The 25762-nt window shown below is 36.2% G+C and overlaps 1 protein-coding gene across 1 annotated transcript; it reads left to right on the forward strand.

Moving 5' to 3' along the window:
* The first annotated feature begins 5147 nt into the window (after positions 1 to 5147).
* LOC148845363 (UDP-Glycosyltransferase superfamily protein) lies at positions 5148 to 22499 on the forward strand. Its single transcript, XM_088955749.1, has 10 exons — positions 5148 to 5301; positions 5414 to 5447; positions 13431 to 13647; positions 17321 to 17437; positions 17659 to 17852; positions 17933 to 18038; positions 18161 to 18308; positions 18941 to 19080; positions 21550 to 21716; positions 21823 to 22499. Exons 3-10 carry the CDS (start codon positions 13578 to 13580, stop codon positions 22114 to 22116), a joined length of 1236 nt encoding a protein of 411 aa, XP_088811875.1. The 5' UTR covers positions 5148 to 5301; positions 5414 to 5447; positions 13431 to 13577; the 3' UTR covers positions 22117 to 22499.
* The last annotated feature ends 3263 nt before the right edge of the window (positions 22500 to 25762 follow it).

Raw genomic sequence — 25762 nt, forward strand, 5'->3', positions numbered from 1 at the left:
GTTAAATATTGGTTATCAAAAGCAAAAACTTCACTAAAGAAATCAACTACATAGTTACATATTATTAAGTAATTCAATGATTAAAGAATAATTAAATAATGGGAAATTTTATAAATATTGAACTCTTGACCATCGTAAAAGAAACTTATTCAATGCTTTAATTATTTAGATTCCAAAGCATGAGGCATTACATCACATGTTTCTATAATATGAAGTGATTCAATACAGGTAATATTACCCAGATTTCTATCTGTTCCTAGTGAAGATGATAATTTCTACTTCTCCATTGCTCTATGGCCAGAGAACAAATCTAATGCAACACTTCTTTAAGTCCACAAAAACCTCAAAGAGGATTAATTGAGATTGAATGTAGCGAGTTCACATCTCCGCCCCACAACGCCCCGCAGCACATCTCCGTCGTGTGAAAACATTTCCCGATGATGACATCATCTGGACTGGTATTATCATTGGGAGATGTTCGATTTGCTGTGGGGCATTGTGAAGCGGCTTCTTGTTGGGCGGAGATGTGATCTCGAATGTAGCACTTCTTTTTGCTTTGTTTCACTCCACCTCTAAACGAGTCTGGATCTCCTATCCACCTAAGTTCTGTTCACGTTTATCGTAGCCACACATGAAGAACATCTCAATCTCTGTATAATATTATGTAGGGGGAGATGTTCCCACTTTCCGAGGAATAGTGTGTTGTGGGTAGACATGGGCAGAGTTCTCGTGGGTAGGAGATCCATAGTCGTTGTACTCCTGCCCACACAAACAGGGTAGTAAGAATTAACGGTGGGTTGGTAACAGTTCTATCCTTAATCCTATATGATTAATTGGCTGACATGGGACAAAGGGATTGACTAATAGGATAAAATGATATTATTTAATAGTAGGAATGGCAACTCGGCAGGGCAGGGACGAGGAGCCTCTCCCCATCCCCGTCCCCGAGAAAATCTCCATTCCCGTCCCTGTCCCCATCATTGCTAACGGGGACAAGGTTATATCCATCCCCATCCCCATGGGGATCTCCATTCCCCGTGATTTTTTATAATGTTAACCATTTTGTTTTTATTTTTTTATTTTATTTAAAAAATAAAAACAAAATAATTAAAATTTACAATCCTATTAGAAAAGATTCAAACATATTTAACCACATTTTTAAAAATATCAATATATTAGTGGGGATCCCATGGGGCGGGGATTGGGGTCCCCACGGAGCAGGGAATGCTCTCCCCGTCCTCGCTAATAGGGATGAAAATTTCCCTACCCCCGTCCCCGTGGGCGGAAAATCATCCCCATTCCTGTCCCATTTGGGGCGGATCTCTACAGAAATAGGGGAAATGGGGAAAATTGCTATCTCTATTTAATAGGAGCGAAAGTGGATCCGTTGTTAAGACCCAGTTGTTGTTAGACGGTCTTGTATAAATATATACTTGCCTTGAAGTGAAACCCCAAATCAGAGAACCACCCAAAATATCTCTCCACGATTGTAGTCCAATCCAATAAATTATTTTTACTTGTTTGATCTCGAAGGGAAGAGAGTGTAAGTTCTTTAGACAAGCAAAAAGAGGAATCTTCTTAGGCCAAGTTTGGGTGCGTTTGAAAATAAGTGCTTATTTAGGAAATAAGCCCAAAATCATTTTTTCCTGCCATTGGTTGTTTTTTAAAGGCACTTATCTTTTATTTGGTTTTTTTTATTTTTTTCTAAATTTAAAATTGAACAAAATAACTAAAGTGGACAAACAATTTTAATACTTTTTTCTCCTCTTATTAAATCATCATTAACTCTCTCTCTCTCCTCTTTCTTATTAATTCCTTTAATTATCTCTTCTCATTAATTATTTCATTAACTCTCTCCTTTAATAACTCATGCCACTAATTCTCTCCTCTCCATTAATATCTATTTATTTAACTATAATTTATATACATTAGATCTATTTAAATTAAAGAAAATTAATAATAGTGAAATAAAAATATTCAATAAGCTTATTATTAGGTTAAATAATTTTATTAATAAAGCAAATTGAATTGGAAGCTTCAGGTTGGGTGCAAAACACCTAATATTATTTTAATAAAATAACTTTTTAGGTCTCATCAAAAATAAAAATTACATAAACACTTACTCGTGTGGGGAGCCCACTTGAATTGCTAGGTTACCAATTAATGGTGGCTTATTTGATAGTTTTTCTGGATGTTTGTAGTGGACCAATCAAATATCTGGGACCAACTACCACTGCTATTAGAGTTGGGGGTTATGGGTTTTGGGGATGGAGGTAGCCCCATGAAGCAAATAATAATAATAATAATAATAATAAAGAAGCTAAGTTATTAGAAGTACCATAAAATCAATTTGTCAATATTTGGATACTCAATTGAGGATAGAGACCAATATAAATGTTAAATATTTTTAAAATATTATTAATATTTTAAAAGTTGAAACTTGAAAATAGTTTGATTTCTTTTTCTCTTAAGTAAATTTTTTTTCCTAAAGTATGTTTTAATTGAAAAAAAAATTAGGGCTTTGGGTTCCGATATGGAACCCATCTCCATTGGGGATGGAAGTTCATTTTCTTCCCCAACGGAGATTGGGGACAAGGAGGTGAGTGTGATCCATGCCCTATTTCCATTCCTAAATTCCACCATGTTAAGATATTAAATTAATAAAAAATAGATAAAATAATAATAATACCAACAAATGAGGTTAGTAACAATAAAATACTACTAAGATAAGTTATGAAAATTAAAATAAGTATATATATGTAATATTTCAATAGATGTTTTAAATTATCCATTTAATTTGTTATTATTTGTATAGTGCACATATATTTAAATTCCACTTAAAATAAATGAAAATGAATAAAATCTAATAAAAATTAGTATCAAAACAAAATTATAACAAAAATTAATAGAAATTAATAAAAATAGCATTCATTTAAGTTCAGTTTAGAATTATAAAATTTAATAACAATTTATCTAACCATGATGAAAATTAATAAACAATAATAGAAAAGTTAATAAAAATTAACACAAGTATAGCTAACAATAAATTATTTCTAATTACTAAATTGTTAATTAAATATTTAAAATACAAGTAAATATATAAAGTTAGGTTGTGGTCATAATTAAATTAATATAAGCCCGAGTTTGAGCTTTAAGACTACAGGTTGGGCTTTGGTTGATCCTTAACTAAATCCACCCAAGTTGCACACATAAGAGAAATGCGACATTTGTAATTGGATTGAACTAAAACGAGGACAACCCATCCATACATTATTTTTGGGGTTTAACTAATTTTAGATAAAAATTATTAATTTTGAAGCCAAAAGAACTATGGGGGATGGGCTACCCCCATTCGTGTAAGTTGCCTATGTTAATTATAAAACTAGGATTTCTTTTATAAATTATAATTTTTATTTAATTTTAGTTTATTATAATAAATATATAAAAAATCTATTTAGGCAACCTATAAAATTATTAATACACTATGAAAATCTGGCCCAATGTCTTTTATGTTTTTGCTTCATTGGGCTACACAATGAGGGGTAGCCCATCCCCCATAGCTCAGTTTGGTTCAAATAATTTACAAATGTCACATTGCTCTTAGGGTTGCAACTTAGGGGGTTGGGTTAGGTCAAGGATCAACCAAAGTCCAACTTTAATTTCTAAACCTCAAGCTTGGGTTTATATTAAGGCTCTATTTGGCAAATCATTTTGAAAGATCTAGTGGACTTTTAGAAGCACGGTAGCCCAAAAATTGTCTTATTTTTTTGTTCCCATTTAGGTTGCATTTGTTTTAAGTGTAAATTCAGTTTTACACCGATGAGAAATGTAAACTGGTTTAGTTATCAATGGAAATTGGGACCGGTAGATTTTGAAAATTTACACCGACCATGTTTGGTTGTCAATGTGTAAATTCGATGAGATGGGAGCTATTGTAGTCAACATAGTAGTTAAAGATGGTACTACATTGCATTCAACGAGAGTGTCAACACAGAATAGGTTGAAGATGAAACCTGAGATGGGAGCTACTGTAGTCAACATAGAATAGGGAGTGCTGAGAGTGTCACCGTGCCATCGCTGGTTTTGCTCGAATATAGGCCTAAGTTTGTTGCTGCAATAGGGGATCGTGCTATTAGGAGAAGTTTCACGTGGTCACTGCTATAGTCAATTTTACTTGCTCAGTAGACAGAACATATTTTAAGTGATGGTTTCAGGGAGGCGAAGATCGGAGTGAAGAAAGAGGAAGGACTGTCGTTCTGTGTTTGTCTCGAAGGAGAAGACAATCTACAGTATCTTCGGGTGCTTTCAACGATTCAAAAAGTAGAATAGAGGAGGAGGGAAGCATAGGAAGAAGAAGAAAAAAAAGGAGGAGGAGAAGAGAGAAAGAGAGACAAATGGAGAGAGAAAGGTTGGAGGTGGGTTTAGATCTGTTGCTGCAACTGGTTGTAGTGGCGGTGATAGAATGGAGAAAGAAAAAAGGGGGGAAGAAGAAGAAGGAGAGAGAGAGAGAGAGAGGAGATCCGGTTGTGGGAGATTGGATTGGGTTTTGCCGCTATCGCCCTGGGTTCAGATCTATCGCTGCAACAAGTTTCAGCATCTAGTTTTAGGCCAACTTCATTTGTGTGTAGAAGTCGGGAGGGAGAGAGCTGGGGAGGAAAGAAAGGGCTTCGTCGTCGAGGACAAAGAGGGTTTTTATTATTGGGAAGGTTGAAGGGTCAGTGGAGAGGACTACCACCCAGTTGTCAAAATCGCCGGTGCCGATCAGAGCTTCGCCAGTGCCAAAATCTCATATTGGATGTTTGCCAAAGATGTATCAGCACCAGCGAGAGAAAAAACGACGGTTAAAACAAAGAGGAAGAAAGAGACGTTAGGGTGAGAAGAATATGATAGAAGTTGATGAGTTTTAGTTTTACATCTTTAATTTTGATGTATATTTTACATCGATGTATAATTTTGATGTATGATAGAAGTTGATGAATTTTATACCGATTTATGATATAAAACTACACTCTCTCCAAATATGTGTAAAATCGAACGAGGTATAAAGTTTACTCCGGTTCGATTTTTCACGTCAAACAAACGTGGCCTTAGCCTATTAGACCAAAAGATAAGACCCTAAAAGACCGTAGAAGTCCAAAATGGTATTTATTTGCAAAATAGTACAAGCGAAGCTTTTGGTCTATTCGGGCTTTTCACCTACGTCTAGCAAAAATTCGAACTCGACGAAACATCCTTCGTTTTCCACTTTCGAAGGTGACTGAGAGGAACTTTGCCCCAAGCAACTGAGAAGCATCGACGCAGGTAGTTGCTCTCCTTTTAATTCTTCAAACTTATCGTTCCATGAATTTCTCCTTCTTCTTCTTCTTCTTCTTCTTCCATCAAGTACTAATTGACATTTTTTTTTTTCTTGTAGAGGCTAATTACCAGCTGTTCTTCACCGTGTTCAGGTATAATCAACTGCCATTGCTCTTTCTTTTTTTTTTTTTTTTCGGATTCCATTGACACATTAGGCTCCAGGTTAGGGCTTAACATTTGTTAGTGTTCTATCAACATTTTTTGATGTCTGTTTACATTTCAAATTTCTGCGATCTGAATCATATATGCATCTCGAAAAAGAAATGAAAGAAAAAGATAAAAATAAAAATAGTTGGCGTAGCAAATGATTCAGTCATATTAGAAACACTCGTTTGATGCGGTTTGGTGAACTATTTGTTAGAATAACATAACCTATTCCAGCTGCTCCTGTTACTGGACCGCATGAGCCATCGACATATATGTAGGCTTCAGGATTTTTCTGGGGGGTGTTTGGTGAACTATTTGTTTATTGCTTGTGGTTGTCCATAGGGTCCAGCTTTCTCCACCAGTTGCAGGGGGATCCAACACGCTTTGTTGGTGGATTTTTGCATTGCACATGTTCCATATGCGTCTAAACAGAATGAAGAATTTTGCAATATAAACCTGTTTGATGTTTGACTTGCCCTGCACGTTAATGTTAAAATTGTAATTTAAGGTGGTTGTGGAGAGTTAATGAATTAATTTCCATCTATGTACCACACACTAGAGCATTTGTTACAACTAAACCTCAACTGATGCTGCCTTCCATCCAAAACTTTTCCTAGGAATGGAGTAATATCAATATCATATGAAGGAAGATCAAAAGAACCAATTCCAAAGATGAGTCTCCATAGTAGAGGATTGATCCCTCCAGTGTATATCACAGTAGAAGGCCAGACAGCCCCAACTACAATATCATCAATACTGACTATAACCTCCCTAAAAGGTCCATTTCCTGGAGTTCGAGTAAGACCCGAAATCAGCCCAAAATGGGCTTTTTGCATCTTTTCGGCACTCCAGCTTTTGGCGGCTAGATCTTCCGCACACCAAACTGAAATAGACAAAAAATTGGTCTGCCCAGCTTGTAAACAGCCGAAAGACTGCATGGAAAGATGTGCCAAACGGGCCCTATAGCTAGGGCTGTTCATGGGTCGGGTTGGGTCGATTTACTGTGGTTTTTCCAACCGACCCGACCTGGTCGGGTCACCTGACATAGAAACCGAAACTGATCCAGTGTTAAGCAAAACCGACCTGGTCAGTTTGAGTCGGGTTGGGTCAGTTTGGGTCGGTTTCGGTTCTGAGTTCATCCCTGTGATAAAATCTTGCTAATTTTAAAATCAGTCATAAATTGAACATCATTTCAGCCATCTCCTATGATAAAATTTAAATGAAAAGTTAATCACAGAAGTTGTTCATTAATCACTATTCACTAATCCAAAGTTTCTTGCAACCATTCAAAAACTAGGTGGCCTAATGGGCTTTGGAACTTCATGTAAAGGAAAGTTGATTAAATATGATGTCCAACCTCTAGGGATCACCTTAGTTTTGGACTTCAATGGTTCAAATGGAGATTTTCTTACTATGGGCCCATTTGGCGCATCTTTTTGGGAAGATCTTCTGGTAGCTTTGACAGTCAAAAGACGCATTGAGCTTCAACATTAAGATCTGAGCAGCCCAAAGCACGTTTGGCAGACACACGTCTTTCCGTGTGAGAATAAAACGTGAAAGACGCGAAAAGCTTCATTTGGAGCTAGGAACTAAGTCGGTTCAGTTCGGGTCGGTTTCGGTTTTCTTGTGTGAAAACCGAAACCAACCCAAATAATCGGTTTAGGAATTTGCACAACCTGAAACCGACCTGTGCTGATGAAAACCCGGCCGACTCGGGTTAGGTCGGTCCGCTTTGGTCGGTTTGGTCGGGTTGGGCCTTCTTATGAACAGCCCTACCTATAGAAAGTAGGCCTTTTCTTTTGGCTGGATGGGTGAAGTCTTCTCATGGGAGCATCACAACCCAATCACATCAGTACTTTGCTTATAGGAATACAATGAAGTTTGGGAACAATGGGAATGAGCAGATTGTGAATCAAACAACAGATGTCAATGCCAATGTTTATTCTAGACTCCCTTCTCATTTAGATTTTATTGATTTATCTAGAAGGTTTCCCTTTTATTTGTACACTAACTTTGTGGATCAAGGAAATGGCACATCGACTTCAATTTCAAACCTGTCCTTAGGATTCAACCAGCAGTTGTTTTCACATGGTTCATTTGGTTTCTCAAGGGGAAATCTCGTGAATCTGTAGGCTGCACAGGGTTCTATGATTGTAATGGGGAGTTTGGTAACTGGTGGTCTGGGAAGCACTCGGCAAGTATTTACATATGATGGTAAAGATGGATGCTACTTTAGGAATGTGAGTATTTTGTTAGTCTAGCTCTCAATGAGGCGAATGGAATTGCAAGAGTTTCTGCACATACAAATGGCAGTCCATGCATGTGCCGTCATTTACATTTATATGGAATATAAGGCTACATTTGATTGCAGTCTAAACTTCATTCACACTGGTCTAGATTCATGGAAGCGTAAAAGGGATGAGTGTAAATTTTGGTTTACTTTTGCTTCATGTAGGCTTCCCTATCATTTCGTGCTCTTTCTTTCAAACTAAACACAGCCTGTGCAAGAGAATGGAGATAGGAGGTGGGTTATCTGTTTAGAGTAAGTAGGATGCAAGATGATCTCCACTTTATATGAGAAATAGAGAAAGAACTGAGGTAGCGGGAGGTTGGTGCAAATTTTGCATCAGTTTTTGGGATGTAAAGTTTACACTCAGTGAATGTAAAAAAGACAAAGTATAAATTTTTTATCAACTAAAAATGAAAATCATAATTACAAACAAACAAAAACAAAATTGAACCAAGTACGACTTTTGCTCCAAAGATTTGCACTGCAACAAAAAATGACAAAACAAAGGGTTTGTTTGGAAATTGCTATCAGAAAAAAAAAACAAAAATATACTAAAATAAAGTTCAGTATTTAAGGTATTGGTTTTAAGTTTATCTAATGTTTTTCAATTCTGTAAGATTTGGGCTTGTAAATTCAACTTGGTTAGCTATAGTTGAACATTAGGAGATGGAGTACAGTGGAAAGGTAGATAAAGTGAGAAGGTCATAGCATGCATGAACTGAACTAAGGTTAATGGGCCTTGAAAACTTAATGGAAGTGACCGTTGAGCTAAAAAGTAGGGAGCTCAATCTCTATGAAATTTGTCCTATTATAGTTCTCTTAAAAAGGTGAACTTATTCCATTGAGGGTTGGAGTAAAGTAGTTGGTGGGAAGCTCAAATCTCATACTATTGACCAAGACAAGACAACCTCAAATCCCACTCGGAGGAATTTACTTGCATCAGATTTACATTATCAAGAGAAGCAAGTTTAGATCTATCAACCTGGTTGATTATTGGTTTCTCCATTTGAAATGCTATAGTGAAGCTTTGCCAATCAAAATAAATGTTAATGTTGAGATTTTGTACATCTTTATTACTATTTTCTAGTTACTTTTCAAGGATATCTAAGCTTATATTTAGTATTGATTTCAGGCTAGATTGAATGATACCTACTTTCCTCTTGTATTAGGGTCTCTTCCCCCTCCTCTCTTTTTAAATAGATTTATTCTTAATTATAAAAAAAACATCTTTTTTTAGCTAATGTCACTTTTCTTAATTAAATAACTGCCCAAAATATTGAACTTCCATTGAAGGTGTTGTGAGGAGTGAAATCTAAGACTGGCATTTGTAGCAGAATGGCCACTCTCAGGCCTGAACCTATGTTCTAAGCTTCTAAGGTTTGTAACCCTTAGGTTTTACCCTTGCACCAGAAATGGTCCATGGTTCTAGATTGTTGTCTACATATGAAGGGGACAAATACAGGCACAAAACTGCTGATATGTGTTGGGTTTCTACCGTAAGACAAGATGTGTATTTGTCTTTTGATAAATTCCAGACTTGTGCTAAATTACTGTTTTACAAGCAAGATAGAGGTCTTCATCATGGGACAGTAATACTGTTTTCAGAGAACATATACTGAACCTTTCCTCCTATGCTGTTACATTGTTGTATGCATATTATGTGTGTAGACAAGAACTCTAACCATTATTTACCTTGTGGTGGTTCAAGGAGCTTATGAACCTGGGAATTCTGGATATAATGAAAAAATATATGGTGAAAATGCTAATAGCTACTAGAAACTATGGGCAAGGGTGGTAGTGAGCATACACGGGCTATTGGACAATGGATGGGATGCTGGCTCACTGCAACGGGCTACCAAGAGCTTCACCTTGGAAGGCCATACAAGCGATTCTACCTTGTTTCTTGCCTCTTGTAAGGTATGAACTCAATTCTGATAACCTAATCAAATTCTGGGATCAAATCTGGTATGGGAACTCCCCTTTGAAGGACTTATACCCCTCTTTGTATTCTTTATCATATTTCAAGAATGACCCCATGAAAGAAGGGGATTAAAGGATTTATAAATTGATAGTGTGCTCTCTTTACTCCAACACCTCGAAGGAATTTTCCTTGATCCTGATAAGCCTGATGGAAGAATTTGGGCACCTTCCTCTTCGGGTCTGTTCTCCTGTAACTCTTTTTGAAAGTTTTAACCCAACCTCCCCTTAGTCCCCTTCATTCATTTCCTGTCAAGGAGGTATGGTGCAAGCCTATCCCACCTAGGATTGTGGCTTTTTGTTGGGAAGTTGCTCACGAAAGAATAAATACTTTTGACTGGCTACAAAGGAAGAGGAAAAAGTGGTGCCTTTCCCCACATTGGTGTGTTCTTTGCAAGGCTAACAGTGAGACTTGTTTTCATTTGTTTATCACTTGTCCGTTCTTTGTTGGCATTTGGGAATGGATTGTTTCCTTATTTGAGTGCGGGTGGACACCTCCGACTGACATCAAAGTCTCTTTGATTCAACTTCCTGTCCATGGCTGAGGAAGATAGGTAACATCATGTGGAAGAGTGCTAGGGTGGCAATAATCTGGGCAGTGTGGGAAGAAAGAAATGCAAGAATTTTTAGAGAAAAGGGTAGAACAAAAGAGGCCTTGATTGAAGCAATATTGATCAGAGTGGCTCACTGGCTGAAATCCTTAGAAAGCTTTTCACATATACCATTGATGACATCATTAGAAATTGGAAGGTAGTGGCAGACTCAAATGTCAATAAGTAGCCTGTCATTCCTATCTAGTCCCCTCCTAAAAGAGGATTTATAAAGCTTAACTTTGATGGAAGTAGCATGGGAAACCCAGGTAGGTCAGGAATTGGAGGTGTATTCAGGGATGAGGAGGGTAAACTGTGTGCAACATTCTCAGGCTTAGCAGGTGAAGGAGACTCACTATGAGTGGAAGTAATGGCAATTATGGAAGGGGTGCAAAGGGCTAGAACCATGAATGTTAGAAAGCTAATCATTGAAGGGGATTCCAAACTGGTAGTGGCTTGGCTACTGGATGAGGAAAGTAGGATGTGGAAATACAACAATGAGAAGAAAAAATTCAGATGGATCACAAAGGACATGGAACTGAGAATACGGTGGGTGGAAAGAACAGCTAATTCGATGGATGATGCACTAGCCAAGCAAGGGTTGGGAGAAATCTAACATTATAGGCACAAATGTAATTTTTAATTAAAATTAAATGGGAGAGATAAGAGGGCTTGTCTCTCTCTCACTTTGTCTTGTATTAAATTCAATGAAGTTAACAATTATTCATAAAAAAATATGGGGTTGACAGTTGTACTTTGACAAATTTTGAAATATTTTAATGAAGCTACCATTTCCAATAAAAGAAAGAGGAAGAATCATGTGGAGGTGTACTATAGCTATGCTGATTTGGATAGTGTGGGAAGAAAGAAATGCTAGAATCTTCCAAGAGAAGGAGAGAAAAATACAAGAATTGGAGTGCATTCTATAGAGGGTGATATGGTGGCTAAAATCTTTGGATTCATTCCACCAATTCTCCTTTAATGATATCTAGAGGAATTGGTCAGCAGTAGCAAGTTGCTCCTCTCTAAAGTCTATAATCAGTATGAATTGGAAACCCCCTCCTGAAGGTTTTTTGAATCTGAATTTTGATGGTAGCACTAGCAGTCAAGGTAAATCCAAGCCCCTTTGGAATGGGAGGGGTGCTGAGGAATGGATTTGGTAATGTGGTTCTCCTTTACTCGGGTCCTCTAGGGGTTGGGAACTCTACTAGGGCAGAATTGCTAGCTGCCATCTATGGTGTACAGCTTGCAGTTCAGCTAGGTGTGGAACTACTAATTGAAGGGGATTCCAAGGTGGTAGTGGGTACAGAACCCTGAGTCTATAGTGTGGAGCTTTAAGAATGAAATTAAAAAATTTAAGTGGCAAATAAGAGTTTGAATGTAAGTATACAATGGGTGGGGAAATCAGTAAATGCTTTGGCACATTGTCTAGCTCTAGCAAAGCAAGGGGCAAACAGGGAATAATTGTATTAGACTCATTTGTAGTTGAATTTGTTTTCTGTTTCTTCTTTTTCTTTGGAAAGGACACAAGTCACACAATTCACACCTCTTCATGGGGAGCTTGTATCTCTAGTTCTATTCTCTTAATGAAATCATAAATTATTTATATAAGAAAAGATAATGGAAAGCCCTATTTATGGATTTTTGGGTGAGTTGGATTCTTGAAATTCTAGAATTTTCTTATTAATTATTAATTCCAAGTTTGCCATTTAATCTAGAATGTTTCTTGTTTAATTATTTAAAGCACATGTTTATTTCCCTTTTAAAATATTCATGGATTATCTAGATATGTCTTTGCTTCTAGGATGTTTAGTTGAATCATAAGCACTTCTTCAATAAGCACTTATTTGAAAAATAAGCACTCCCAAACTTGGCCTTAGAGAGCACCCTTGAACTGTACATGTTTGTTCCATAGATGCAAATCCTATGACTGAATCAAGGAAATTTGAACATTTCAGAGTGGCCTACTCTGTGGGCGTTTTTTCTTTGGCTCTTCAGAGATAAACTTTCAATGAAGGTAATGGCAATAGAGATCCACTTAGAGAGTATAATTCTAAGTGTTCTTTGTTTCTCTAATGGAAAGACTTATGGTGTGATAATAGACCCTTGAGGGTCTCTTACCCTACCCTCTTTGAAGTAGCAGCAGACAAAGATGCTCTGGTTTCAGACTATTTGCAGGTGCAGAATGGAAGTATTGTTTGGGTACCTATCTTCAGGCGAAATCTGAATGATTGGGAAGTGGGGTCTCTAGTGGAATTGCTGCATTTGTTGTATAGCACCCCAGTGGAATTAGGGAGAGAGGATAGAAGAGTTTGGAAGTGGGAGAAGTCGTGGGAATTCTCAGTTAGGTCCTTTTACAACTATTTTTCCACATCAGAGGATGAACCAATCCCAGTTAAGTCTGTATGGTGTAAGGGTGTGCCCACAAAGGTGGCTTTTTTTGTATGGACAGCCTACTTGAACAGGACTTTAACTAGGGATAATCTGGAAAAGAAGGGTATGCTGTTAGACACAACTTTCTGTGTGCTTTGTCAGAGCCATTACCGAGTCAGTAAACCATCTGCTACTCCACTGTGTTTTCTCCTGTGAGGTCTAGATAGAACAAAGTCAAAATTTTATATGAGGTGAACAGTTGCTGCCCTGAATCAGTAGCAGATTTTGTGAAGAGTTAGAGAGTCAAAGGTCTAACTAAAGAGGGCAAATTGGCTTGGAATCTGACTCCTGCTGCAGTTTTCTGGTGCATATGGCAGGAGAGGAATGCAAGGATTTTCAAGAACCAACACAGCTCCTCAGATACAGTATTTCAGAAAGTTTTGGGAAAAATGTTTTCCTGGTTAGCATTAAACAATGCTTTCAAGGACAAATTTTAATTCCCTTTTTGCGGTTGGGATTCTTTTTGTAAATCAGGGTTTGAGTCTAGCTCTTCTGGTGCAGTTTTTTGTAAATCCCCGTGTACAACTCCTTGTTGTACATGTTTTTGCCTTAATTGAAATTCTCACTTTACCTGATTCCAGAAAAGAAAAAAATGTTTCTTTGTTTCTCACTGTTGGATTGGTGGTTTTTAAACCTAGGCAAGAAGTCAAATGGTCCGATCGTCCAATCTGAAACATTTCAGGAAAGGGTCCAGTAGGTCAATATAGTCTGCAACAGGCATTACAAGCCAACAACGAACACTGAAAGAACCAGGGATTGAAAGTTGAAAACAAAAGGAAGCAACAATGAAGAAGGGAAGAAGCGGAGGAAGCTCAAAGCTGAACATCGCCATCATTCATCCTGATCTCGGAATAGGTCCTTTGTCTCCTCTTTACTGTAATACGTTTTTTTTTTTTTTTTTATCTGTCTCTAGAAAATTGTAAATGGAAAAAAAAAACTTGTTTATGAAATTGAAAAATGGTTGATTGGATTGTTGGATTAGATGGGATTGTGGTTTTTGCAAGTATATAAAAATTTCTATTTCATTCAGAGATAAATTTCTTTGCATGCTTATCTTTTCTATTTTAGTTCGCCCATAATAGGGAAAAAGGAAGAATCTCACTATGGATGTGCTTTAGTTTAATTTGGCATCTCTTTGACTATTTATAGATATGACTTCTGTGTAAGGTGTGTTAATAGCATGTTTAGATTATCTCTTGCGAGATGCTTATCATGTTAAAAAGAAGCATAAACTAGCTTGCAAATGAAGAATGACTTCTATTATTGATAAAAAAAATGAAGAATGATGTCTATAAGTTGCACTACCTTGCATCTTGGGTGGTAGGTATTCTAGTCATCAACCAAACATCTTTTTCAGTAAGACAATTGCCCAAATTATTGATGCATTTTGTTACATTATTAAGAGGTGTAAAAGACTCTTTTTCGTAAACAATAAACTAACTTTTATAGTTTTATTAATAATATTGGGAAGTTGAAGATTAATACAATCCAGGAGTTCATACCACCAAGTCAGCATAAAAGGAAGGATATAGAACAGCCATTCCCCTCCAATGTTTTAAAACGCGGAGGCGTGACGCGAGGCATTCCACTACCTAGAGGCGTGAGGCGTAATTCAGAACGCAAGAGGCGTAAGCCTCCTTAAGAGGAGGATGAAGAGGAAGGGGGGACCTCATTTTTTCTTTATTTTAAATAAAAATCTTTTATATTAAGAAGAATAAAGATTCGCTCCCTCGCCTCCGCTTCAACAAGACCCCCCTAACTCAAAAAAACAAATTTGGCTGCATCGAAAAGGGGGTGGGGGGGTCTGGGGGGCAAAGCCCCCCAGCCGAAGGGGCAAGGGGCAAACCACTTTCTTTCTCCTAATCTTTTCTTCCCTTTTCTTCCCTTCCCTTTCCTTTCCTTTTCTCTTTTTTTTTTCTTCTCTTTCTTTTTCTTTCCCTTCCCTTCCTTTTCCTTTTCTTTTTTTTTTTTCCTTTTTTCTTTTTTTTTTCTGTCTTTTTATATCAGATGTGCATGAGGCGTACGCCTCTAGCATGCCTCATGAAAAAAGCGCAAGAGATGTACGCCTCAGAGGTGTCAGCGCCTCTGGCATACGCCTCAGGGCGTTTTGGGAGCACCTCGCCTCCAGGCGTACGCCTCGCGTCCCACGCCTTTTAAAACACTGTTCCCCTCTACTAGGGCAGGTGGGGGAACCTAAATGATGAGCAAACATTTACCCTCTGACTAACAGAAACAAAGTTCCAAAATTGAAACTACTGGCTAGAGTCCAAATATCCTGAATTACCATACACTGTTCAGTCACTGGCTTGCACAGAGAAAAGGATAACCTGTCGAGCTCCAGTCTTTCTTTAAGGCAAGATGAAGGCCATTCAAAATGGCTGAAGCTTTGGAAAACTAAGCTGACAACAGGTAATCTGAACTAGAAGAAATTGGAACAAAGCCTCCCTGAGAATTGATAATAACAACACCTGTTCCTGTAAAAAGATTACTACTAAAGGATCATTTCCACAAAAATTCTGGAAAAATGATTGCTTATATGGCTTGGGACGGCTGTGGCTTCTGTCTAAGGAGATTCAAGAAGAGTGGCATTTCTTGAAGTTATTGTTTCTTGTTTATTTTGGGAGCAATTATACTTAACTAGCATTTTCTTTAAAGGGAGGCATGCGAAAGTTTAGGAATAAAGAATTTTTGGCACAATGGTTTTTCCAATCTTTTCTCTGAGAAAAAAAATATATACATATAAAATAGACTATTCTGTTCCTTTCCCTGATAAAAAGCAGACCATTTAGGGGGTGTTTGGTACAGTGGTGCTGTGTTTCCATTTGTAATTTGGGTTGATCAATACAAATTTGTGAGAAAAATGTATTGCCACTTCATGCATGAGTGTTATTTCAATCAGAAAAATGCATGTGTGGAAGAAACTTCAAATTTGATGATTTAGGTAGAAACAGCAATTTTTATTTATCAGCTCAAAACGTTTGAGGTAGAAAATTCTTTCTCGTACAGGTTTGTATTTGACCAACCCAAAACACAACGGCAACACAACAACACAGTACCAAGCACCCCCTTAGTTGGTGGGTGGTGGTGAGATAGATAAATTCTTATTTGTATGATAAATCCCATGATTATTATAACGTTCATCGACTTCTCAGTAAATGCTAAAATGTTACATGGTAGGATATGCATTAGAGATCCAAAATAAGTTTGGAACTCTGAACATGCTTTGCATATGCAGTTTTTAATATTGCATTAGTTGTTGGATATCTTTTTCAGTTATTAATAAAGGAAGTTCAATTCCTGACTACCTGGGTGTTGCCTAAGGACAACCTTGATAATGCCTCGCTTGGAGAGACCAGTATTCTGGGCATCACTTGGATGCTTTTACCGGATTGCTTCACACTTTTAGCACCTTTGGTTTTGGTGGGGAAAGGGGACGACTCTGTTGCTACTTATGTGTGAAATTAATTTTTTGGCCTTCAGCCAACACATATAAAGTTGCTAGGATGTCTTTGCAGTTCTGTGGTTTTCTTGTTGTTCACATGTGTGCTCAATGAAACTCACTTCATCTTTGTAATCTAGAATGAAAACCAATTAAACCATAGTCCTAGGCCAGCATATACCAAATCCCTTGGAAATTTAATCCTCAGGTCTTCAAATTGGATATCAAGTGCTAGTCCTTTATAGGTTTTATTTGATTTTATTTCCACTAGCACGGGTGCTCCCTTCCTGTAATAGTTTAAGAAGTTCACTCTGAATATTCTTAAACTTTGAAAAACATGAGAAAAGAACCCCCTTTATACTGTTGACTTCAATAACTTTCAAAGACATGTATGATATATGCAAGGTGGATAAGAAAAACTTGGAAACTAACAATTACTGAAATGGAGTTACGCCAGCATCCAACTGTAACTTAGACATCAGTCTTTTGAATTCAAGCATCAAAGTTTCAATTTTTTTTTTTTTTAATTTGACTAATTAGTTAGGTTTAAGGAGCATAGAGAATGAAAATGTATAAGGATTTTTGCTCAGGTAAGTATCAACCTTTTGTTGTCATGTACAAGCAAAGGAGCCATAGTTATCTCTGATGCTATCTTTATTTTGCACATTTCCTATTGGTTAGTTGGTAACTAGATAGTTCTCAGTTCTAAGGTTGCGAACTGTGTCACCATTAGTAGTTCCGACTTTTGGGTTCACTCTAAACTTTACAAATATAAGCAAGCATAACTGAAGGACTTTCTTAATTAGGAACTTTATGATTATTTAAGTTAAAGCATGTGCTCTCTGTTTGCATAGAATCTTTTTCTTTGTTCAGTTTTTTAGTGTGCATCCTATCAGCTGTTTTGCCTCATTTGACAAGTGATACAAATCTGCAGCTTTTATTAGTATCCAACCAGTCAAATGTACATTAGCCTACTACATTAATGTTTCTTGAATTCATAGGTTATTACTAGAAAAGTTTTGGTATTGAACCATCTTTTATTGTGAGTAACTTGATTTTGATGCTAAATAACGTATTGTTGATATATAGGTGGAGCTGAAAGGTTGATCGTTGATGCAGCTGTTGAACTTGCATCTCATGGACACAATGTTCATATTTTTACTGCACACCATGACAGAAGTCGATGTTTTGAGGAGACTCTTTCTGGTTAGAATCTTTTAGCTTTTATAATTGGCTTCCTTTTAAGGTGCATACAACAGAAGGCAGAGGAGAAATAAAAGACACCACAATACCTAGCCCTTCAAAAGAAAACCTGTTTACCTAGTATATTACATCCCATCCTAAAAATCAGGTTACACTTCTTATTTCTACTGTTCAGGTAGAATATTAGCTTCATGATATGGCATCTAACATACATTGTGGTCCAGGAACTTTTCCAGTTACAGTATATGGTGCTTTTCTGCCCCGGCACATCTTCTATCGGTTCCATGCCATATGTGCATACTTGCGGTGTATTTTTGTTGCCTTGTGTGTTCTATTCTTGTGGCCCTCATTCAACATTGTACTGGCAGACCAGGTTTCAGTTGTCATTCCTTTGATGAAATTAAAAAGGTCAACAAAGGTAGTTCCTCTTGTTTTTCTTTTAGTCTGTATTTTTATTCTGGAATGTTCCTCTTGGTGAATGTAACACATTTTCTCCAGGTTGTTTTCTATTGTCATTTCCCAGACTTGCTTCTGGCGCAGCACTCATCTTTTCTTAGAATGATCTATAGGAAACCAATTGACATGGTTGAAGAAACAACTACAGGTCTGACTCACCTCCCTCCTTTGTGTGTCTCCATCTCTTAGGATAATTCTCTTCAACTGCTAGCTTTTAGTATAAGCTACACTTTTTAGGCTGTCTGACTCAACCTCTTAGCAAATATGCAGGGATGGCAGATTTGATTCTTGTCAACAGCAGATTTACTGCATCCACTTTTGCCAATACATTTAAGAGTCTTAATGCTCGAGGAATTCAACCATCTGTTCTTTATCCAGCAGTCAACGTGGAGCAGTTCGATAAATCCTCTGCTTTTAAGTAACCAAAATGCTTTTATATCTCTCGGTATCTTCTAGGAATAAGCATGTTTTGTGAAAACAGTGAGATGTCTAGCTTATCACCTTGACATTGGAGGTGCAATTTGGGCCCAGCTCCACCCAAATCCAACTTACCCAGTTTTGACTTAGATTGGGTGGAATTGTAATTTTTCTTACTTTGATTGGCTTTGGAGAACACTGACAACATGACCATGTAGGGTTGGAGTTGAATTGGAACCCTGAGCAATATGGCACAGTCCAAGCTTGACCCCCATGATATGTGTTATGTCTGTGTTTAAATATATAAATAGAAAGCCTGTTTTTTTGTGATTCTGAGATTGCTCTAAGTTGGTAGTAAGTGGGAGTTTAAATTTCACAAATTCATTTTAATTTGGTTTTGGTCAATAAACTATTTTAACTGAGCATAATTCATTCTTAGACAGAGTTAACCAGGATTAAATAAATGACCCTCCTTAGATTGGATGATGCTACAGGTTGACTGTCCAGTTTATGTGGTTGGTTTTGCTTTGGCTTAAGACCCAAGAAGACCTTCTTAAGTTGCATTACTTGAAAATTTTCTCACTGCAATCTTATCGAGGTTGGGGTTTCACAGTCTATTGCTATTATGGACAGGTTAAACTTTCTCTCAATCAATCGCTTTGAAAGGAAAAAGAATGTTGGTTTGGCAATTTCAGCATTTGCTATGCTTCATACCCTTAAAGGAGATGTTCTCCATGGTCATAATTTGGCTGATGCTACGTTGACTATAGCAGGTAATAGCTATTATTTTGCATTACTGTTTCCATTTCTTGTACTAATTTATAGGGACAAACAAGCGTGTTTCTTCTCCTGATTGGCATTCAAAATTTTTTGGTGTATTGTGGGTAAAGGGTGTACTGCTAATTGCAGTTCACTCTTAATCGAAATCATCAACATGTATTTCAGTTGTTTTTAGATTGATGTCTAGATCTGCTAACCACACAAATGACCAATCTAATCCTATACTTTTTTGGTGGTAAAAATAAAAATTTCATTAAAAGAAAAAAGTACAATTTAATCCTATATTGATAATTTATCAGGCTATTATTTTTCTTTGTTTGGGAAGCTTGTCTCCAGAAAGTTAATACTTGTGATCTCCTACAGAAAAAAACTTTTGAGAAGATGCTCCATATCTCCTCATGTTTGTATTTTATGCCTCAGCAAGGGTGAATCTGCAGATCACATCCTTCTTCACTGCAGTTTCACTCAAAGCATATGGTCCCACTTCTTGAAAATGGCAGATTATAGCTGGGCTTTTCCAAAACACATTATGGACACATTGAATCAATGGCAAGGAACAGGGCTATGCAAAAGGGGTAAAGTCTTTTGGCAATCAGTGCTACATGCAGTGTTATGGGGTGTTTGGGATGAAAGAAACAATCGCCTCTTTGACAATAAAAGCAGAACCTTGGAGGAATTAATCTCCGATATTACCTACCTTTGCATCCTTTGGACAGTGAATTCAGCTCTGTTCAAAGGACTTTCAGTCAATGATCTTATCAGAGCTGTTCACCCCTTTCTGCTTCTCCCTCATCCCCAACAAACATCCTTGAGGCATCTTGTACCCATCAGTAAAGGAGTGATAACCCTTAATTTTTACGGTTGTGCCTTAGGTAATCCTGGCCTTGCTGGTATTGGAGGTACAGTAAGGGACGAAAGGGGCAATATATGCTGGACTTTTAGTGGTCCAATCGGCTGGGCTGACTCCACAAAGGCTGAAGTGATGGCTGTTCTCACTGGAATCAGGATAATAAAAAATCTGGGAATTCAGAATTTGATCATTGCAGGTGATTCAGAAAATACGATAAAATGGTTAAGAGACAAAGGGGGGCCCTTGGAGACTGAATCATTATCTGATTGAAGCTTGGGATTCTTTGGATTGTTTGAATGTTAATTTAGTTTGGATTCCTAGGGAGCACAATCATATTGCAGATGGCCTAGCTAAATTTGGTGTGTACTTGGAGCATTTGTATAGCGACAAGCTTCCTCCTTTGTAACTTGTAGGGGTTCTCCCTGTGCTTTGTATGTCTCCACTTGTTCCCCCTCTTTTTCTTAATGGTCAGATCATGTTATTGCTATATAAATACTCATTCTTAATGGTTAACAAAGCATGTGTGCCCAATAATTGAGAAGGGCTAGAGGCATACCAAGATGGACATGGGTTGAAGTAGTAACAAATGAGTGCTTATAATTTAAGAATGGATATGGCAAATAAACAGAACGGAATGGCAAAACAGGATTCATATAGCCAACCCCACATAGTGAGGATAAGGCTTAGATGTTGATGATGGAGAAGTTAAAAATTGAAATAGTTTTGGTGGAAAAGAATGACATGAATTGTTTTCATAGATTTCCGGTACCTAGACAGCTGATTATCTTAGAAAATGCTGTTTAGAGTTGCAGCAAACCGCAATCACTGCATAACCAATAAGTCTCTCTCAAACCCAGACAATGTTTATAAGTCATGGAGGCTGGAACCAGCCAAGCAGAATAATTTTCAAAACCTTGTTAAAACTTAGCATGGACATTTCTACAGGTCTATTCCATATATCCCAACTATATGGAATTGGCTATATAAATCCTGTTATGCCATTTGTTCTATCCGCTGTTAAATTATGAGCCCTCAAGTCATTTCTCACTACTTCATCCACTTTCTTATGTGCCAGTGTTTCAGATTCAAGTAGTGCTTAAAGGAGTGTTGTGTTACTAGTATACTAACCAAATCTCTTCCATCTTAAAATCTGAAACAATTTATATTTTTAGTAGATCTAGGTACATCTCGTCAACAGGCCTCTATATGGGATAAATCATTTGGAAGAAACCATCTTGTAAATATCATACTTCCACTATAATTTCCTTTGCCCTCCAAGTTCCATGTAAATGCAACTGATTAGATGTATAGAGATGAAGTAGTGTTTTGAGAAACCATTTAGCACTACCAATCTTTTTTCCAATATTGTATCAGCCATATTTGTATCTGCGTTCTATATATGTTGCATTAAAATGACAAAACATCGGTCTGTATCTGGTCCACCCCTTCTGAGACCCCAGATAGTTAGGACTGACTTTGGGTAATGGCCCTTATTCTATATGTTGCACTGTTTTTTTTTTTTTTTTGATAAATATCTATATGTTGCATTGTTGAATTTGTCTTCTTGCATTGTGGGTGATTGATTTTCAAGATTCTAATTTCTTTATTACAGGTGGCTTTGATAAACGTCTCAGGGAAAATGTGGAATACTTGGAGGAGCTTAAAAGATTAGCAGAAAGTGAAGGGGTGTCTAACAGAGTTAACTTCATAACATCCTGCTCAACTGCAGAAAGGAATATGCTCCTCTCCCAATGCCTATGTGTGCTTTATACTCCAAAGGTAAGAAAACATGTGATACTCTTTGGTTTGTCAAATCTCGAATTAATTGTAGTCTTCCCTTGTTACTCGTGGAAAGATTAAAAGTGTTATTGTTTAACTATTGTAGGATGAACATTTTGGCATTGTTCCTTTGGAAGCAATGGCAGCACAGAAGCCTGTTATAGCATGCAACAGTGGGGGCCCAGTGGAGACAATTAAGGATGGGATCACAGGCTTTCTCTGTGACCCAACTCCACGGGAATTCTCACTGGCGATGTTCAAGCTCATAAATGATCTCCAGATGACAGAGAGTATGGGTAGAGAAGCACGAAAACATGTCAGTGAAGTATTCTCTACCGAGGTTTTTGGCAAACATTTAAATCAATTTCTTGTTGATGTAGCTTGGGGAAAGAGTGAATAAGAAGACCATGGATGGATGGCTGTATGGCCTCCGCAAGATTTTCTATAAAAAATAATGTATTTAAAGAATCCTGGGTATGAGCCTTTTTCTTTATGAAGGATCATCTACCAGAGTCTGTTTTATGATGTTTTAAGAATGAAACTAATAAATTCAAATGGTTGACAAGAAGTCTGTGTCAGAATACATTGGGTGGGGAGATTAGCAAATGCTACGGCTGACACCTGACAGTTTGGACAAGCAAGGATCAAACAGGAATTGGGCATATTTATAATCTGTTTTTGGTTTTGAATGTTTGGAGAGATCGCAGCTCATACCTCTCCATGAAACACTTATACCTGATTTTATCCATATTCTAATAAAATTATCTCAATTTATCAAAAAAATTATTTGTAATTTGCAAAAACTATTTGTAGATGTTACTGTTGCATTCTCCTTCCAAAGTAATTAATTGGGTTTCTATGATTCATGTTCCATATCTCCCGTTTCTTGCTTTCCTCATTCAATAATAGTTCTTGTTATCTCTCATTCTTAAAGAGAAAAGCAATGACAGAAAAAAATTCCGGAATCTCGTCCTCCAAAACCTCAGCCGGAGCCTTGGCTAGTCTGATGGATTGTTGGTGATGTTGGGAAGCAACAGTTGTTTCTTATTCAATCCCGTCTCCATGGAGAAAATTAATCTCCTCTCCATGTAACTGAAAGGCAATCAATTACAGTGACCCAAATTGCACGATCTTGTTTTTGATAAGTTATTGCACAATCTTGTCATTCGTGCCTTAAGACAATTCACCCAAAAAGCTAACTGTTAGAGGGAGGGAACTCAGGCACATGTATACCCCACAACAGCATCTCATACCATCGATGTGTGATACCTCATATTAGCATCTCATACCATTAATGTGGGGCAAATGGATTATAACATACTAACATTTTACCATGATCCGTAGTCTCATCACCCATGTAGGCTGGCTTTGTACTAGTCCATTTAGTCCCAGACGAACACTACAATACCAACGTCACCACCTACACCACACAATTGCAATTGAGAGGCATAGTATAGGCAAGGTTCAAAGTATCGGAAACGTTATGCATATCAGAAGGATAAATTTAAGAGACGTATCAGGATACGCCTTGGATATGCATGGATATGGACGAAAAATTAAGATACACATGAAAGCCCATGGAAATGTTATAAATACTCTAATAAATTATAAATTATACATAAACATCAATATCACTAAATATAAGACTTAAGTGAGCTATTTATACACAAAAATCACGTGTTTTAATGAGTTTTTATAAAAAAAAACATTATAATCAACAAACGGGAACAAAAACATACCATTTAATAAAATACTTAATTCAGTTCCAATCTTCCAAGTTCCAACTTCAAATTTTAAATCTATTATAATTTACAAATTCAACATTTGAATCCCATTATGATGTTTAAAAGTTAAAACTTTACATGAAGTCATGAATCAAATAAAAGTTCAATTATTATATAAATTATCCAATTTTAAGTGTTAATGTGTTAGTAAATTAATTTTCAGTTGTTATTATGATTTTTTTTGTAAATATTTTTTCAATTATTATTTAATACAAATATCCAATTAAACAAATAATAATTGTTTTCATATTTTTGAGGCCACAATTATATTCGCATTCAAATTATAGATTATCATGTGAAATATATCAATGCCTTTTATTTTGTATTTTTTAAATATTACTAAAAAATCTTTTAAATTGTTTTAAACATTTTTTCCAAGTGTTATCTAATCCATTTAAGCAATTAACAATTATTGAATCAAATAATTATGTAAAATTTGTAATTATTGAATAGAACATTTTTCTGTATTTTTTAAATAGTTATTTATTTTTATTCAAATAATTATTTTGCATGTTTTATTCTAAAAATTAAACAAATATTTTTTTGAATGGCTTCATGGACATCTATTATTTTATTCTAAAATTAATAACTATTTTGCATGTTTTATTCTAAAAACTAAATAATTATTTATTTTTATTCAAATAATTATTTTTCATGTTTTATTCTAAAAATTAAATTAAAATAAAAAAGGTAAATATGTAACAGAAAATTTGAATGAGTTTATGGACATAATAGATGAAATACTTATTTTGTATATTTCATTCTAAAAACTAAATAATTATTTATTTTTATTGAAATAATTATTTTGCATGTTTTATTCTAAAAATTAAACTAAAATTTAAAAAGTAAATATGTAACAGAAAAATTGAATAGGTTTATGAACATAATAGATCATCCATATATTTATTGTAAATATTTATTATTAGAATTTTATCATAGCAAAAAATTAAAGAAATAAATAAACATTTATAATCTAAAAATAAAAATAAAAAACAAATTAAATTTTCCATATGATATTTCAATATATTGATGTCATTCTTGGCTCTTCAACATACTCAACCTATAGGGTTAGATCAATATATTATATATTATTTTAAAAATTAAAAAATAAAAAATCAATTATTTAGAAGAAATTTAAATTGATCTATAGACATGATAGATCATCCATAAATTTACAACATAATCAAGATTTAGAGGTAGATCACAAAAAAAAAAACCTAAAATTTTCATTTTTTTTTCAGATTTTTAATATTCTAGAAAATTTTCAAATATTTACAAAGATCTATATATAGGAGAAAAATAAATGGGATTTTTTGCACAAGAATAACATATCAACATACACAAAGATGGTTCTAAGCATCCAAACTAAAAAAAACATAAAAACATTGTCTGAGATTGTAAAAAAAAATTGAAAAAGCATACATATTTTCGCTTATTTTTTAACAATCTTGAAAAGCTTGTTGGATCTTGGAAATTTATGGATGTTTTGGTGGGTTTTGGCTAGATTTCAATCTCCAAGAATGGTATGAAGGTTTCTACAGGGTTTTGGGAAGAAAAAGGGCTTCTAAAATAGGTTTAGAAGCCCTCTTTCGAATGAAGTTTATTTTGGTTTTCCACAACAGTAAAATCACACTGTATTGACCGATACAACACCGAAATAGGCCGATAATCACCGAAACGTTACCGATACGGGCATGATATGTTTCCAAAATGGTGAAAATGAACGGTACTAAAGATTTGGTATCATTCCCCGTGCTGAAACCTCAGAGATACAATACGTATCAGCCGATAAAGGCCGATACGTAACGAAATTTTGAACCTTGAGTATAGGCTCTAATATCATTTGATACATGCCTTAGGAGAACTCACTCCTAAAAGCTAGCTGTTAGAGGGAAGAAACTCAAGAACATAGATACCCCACAACAGCATCCCATACTACTGATGTATGATACCTCACATTAGAATCCCATACTACTAATGTGGGACAAATGGATCATAACATCTTGTTCATCCATTACCATCAGTTATGAGCATGGTTTTTAGACCTAGCAGCACTGAATGACTTGCAGTGGGATTTTTATATGTGGATATTGTCTATGGCTGCCCCATCATCTGCAATGGAATTATTTATGGGAAGTTAATAAATACATGGAGCCCCATGAGGAGTGACACAGACACTGGTCACATTCAGGAATTGGAAATCAACCCCCTACAAGCATGGGAAGCAAGCTGTGCAGTAGAAACATTCCTGGTTGAGTCTTG

Source organism: Nelumbo lutea, chromosome 7, assembly GCF_056320005.1.
Source record: "Nelumbo lutea isolate HS-2025 chromosome 7, American lotus-T2T, whole genome shotgun sequence".
NCBI lineage: Eukaryota > Viridiplantae > Streptophyta > Magnoliopsida > Proteales > Nelumbonaceae > Nelumbo > Nelumbo lutea.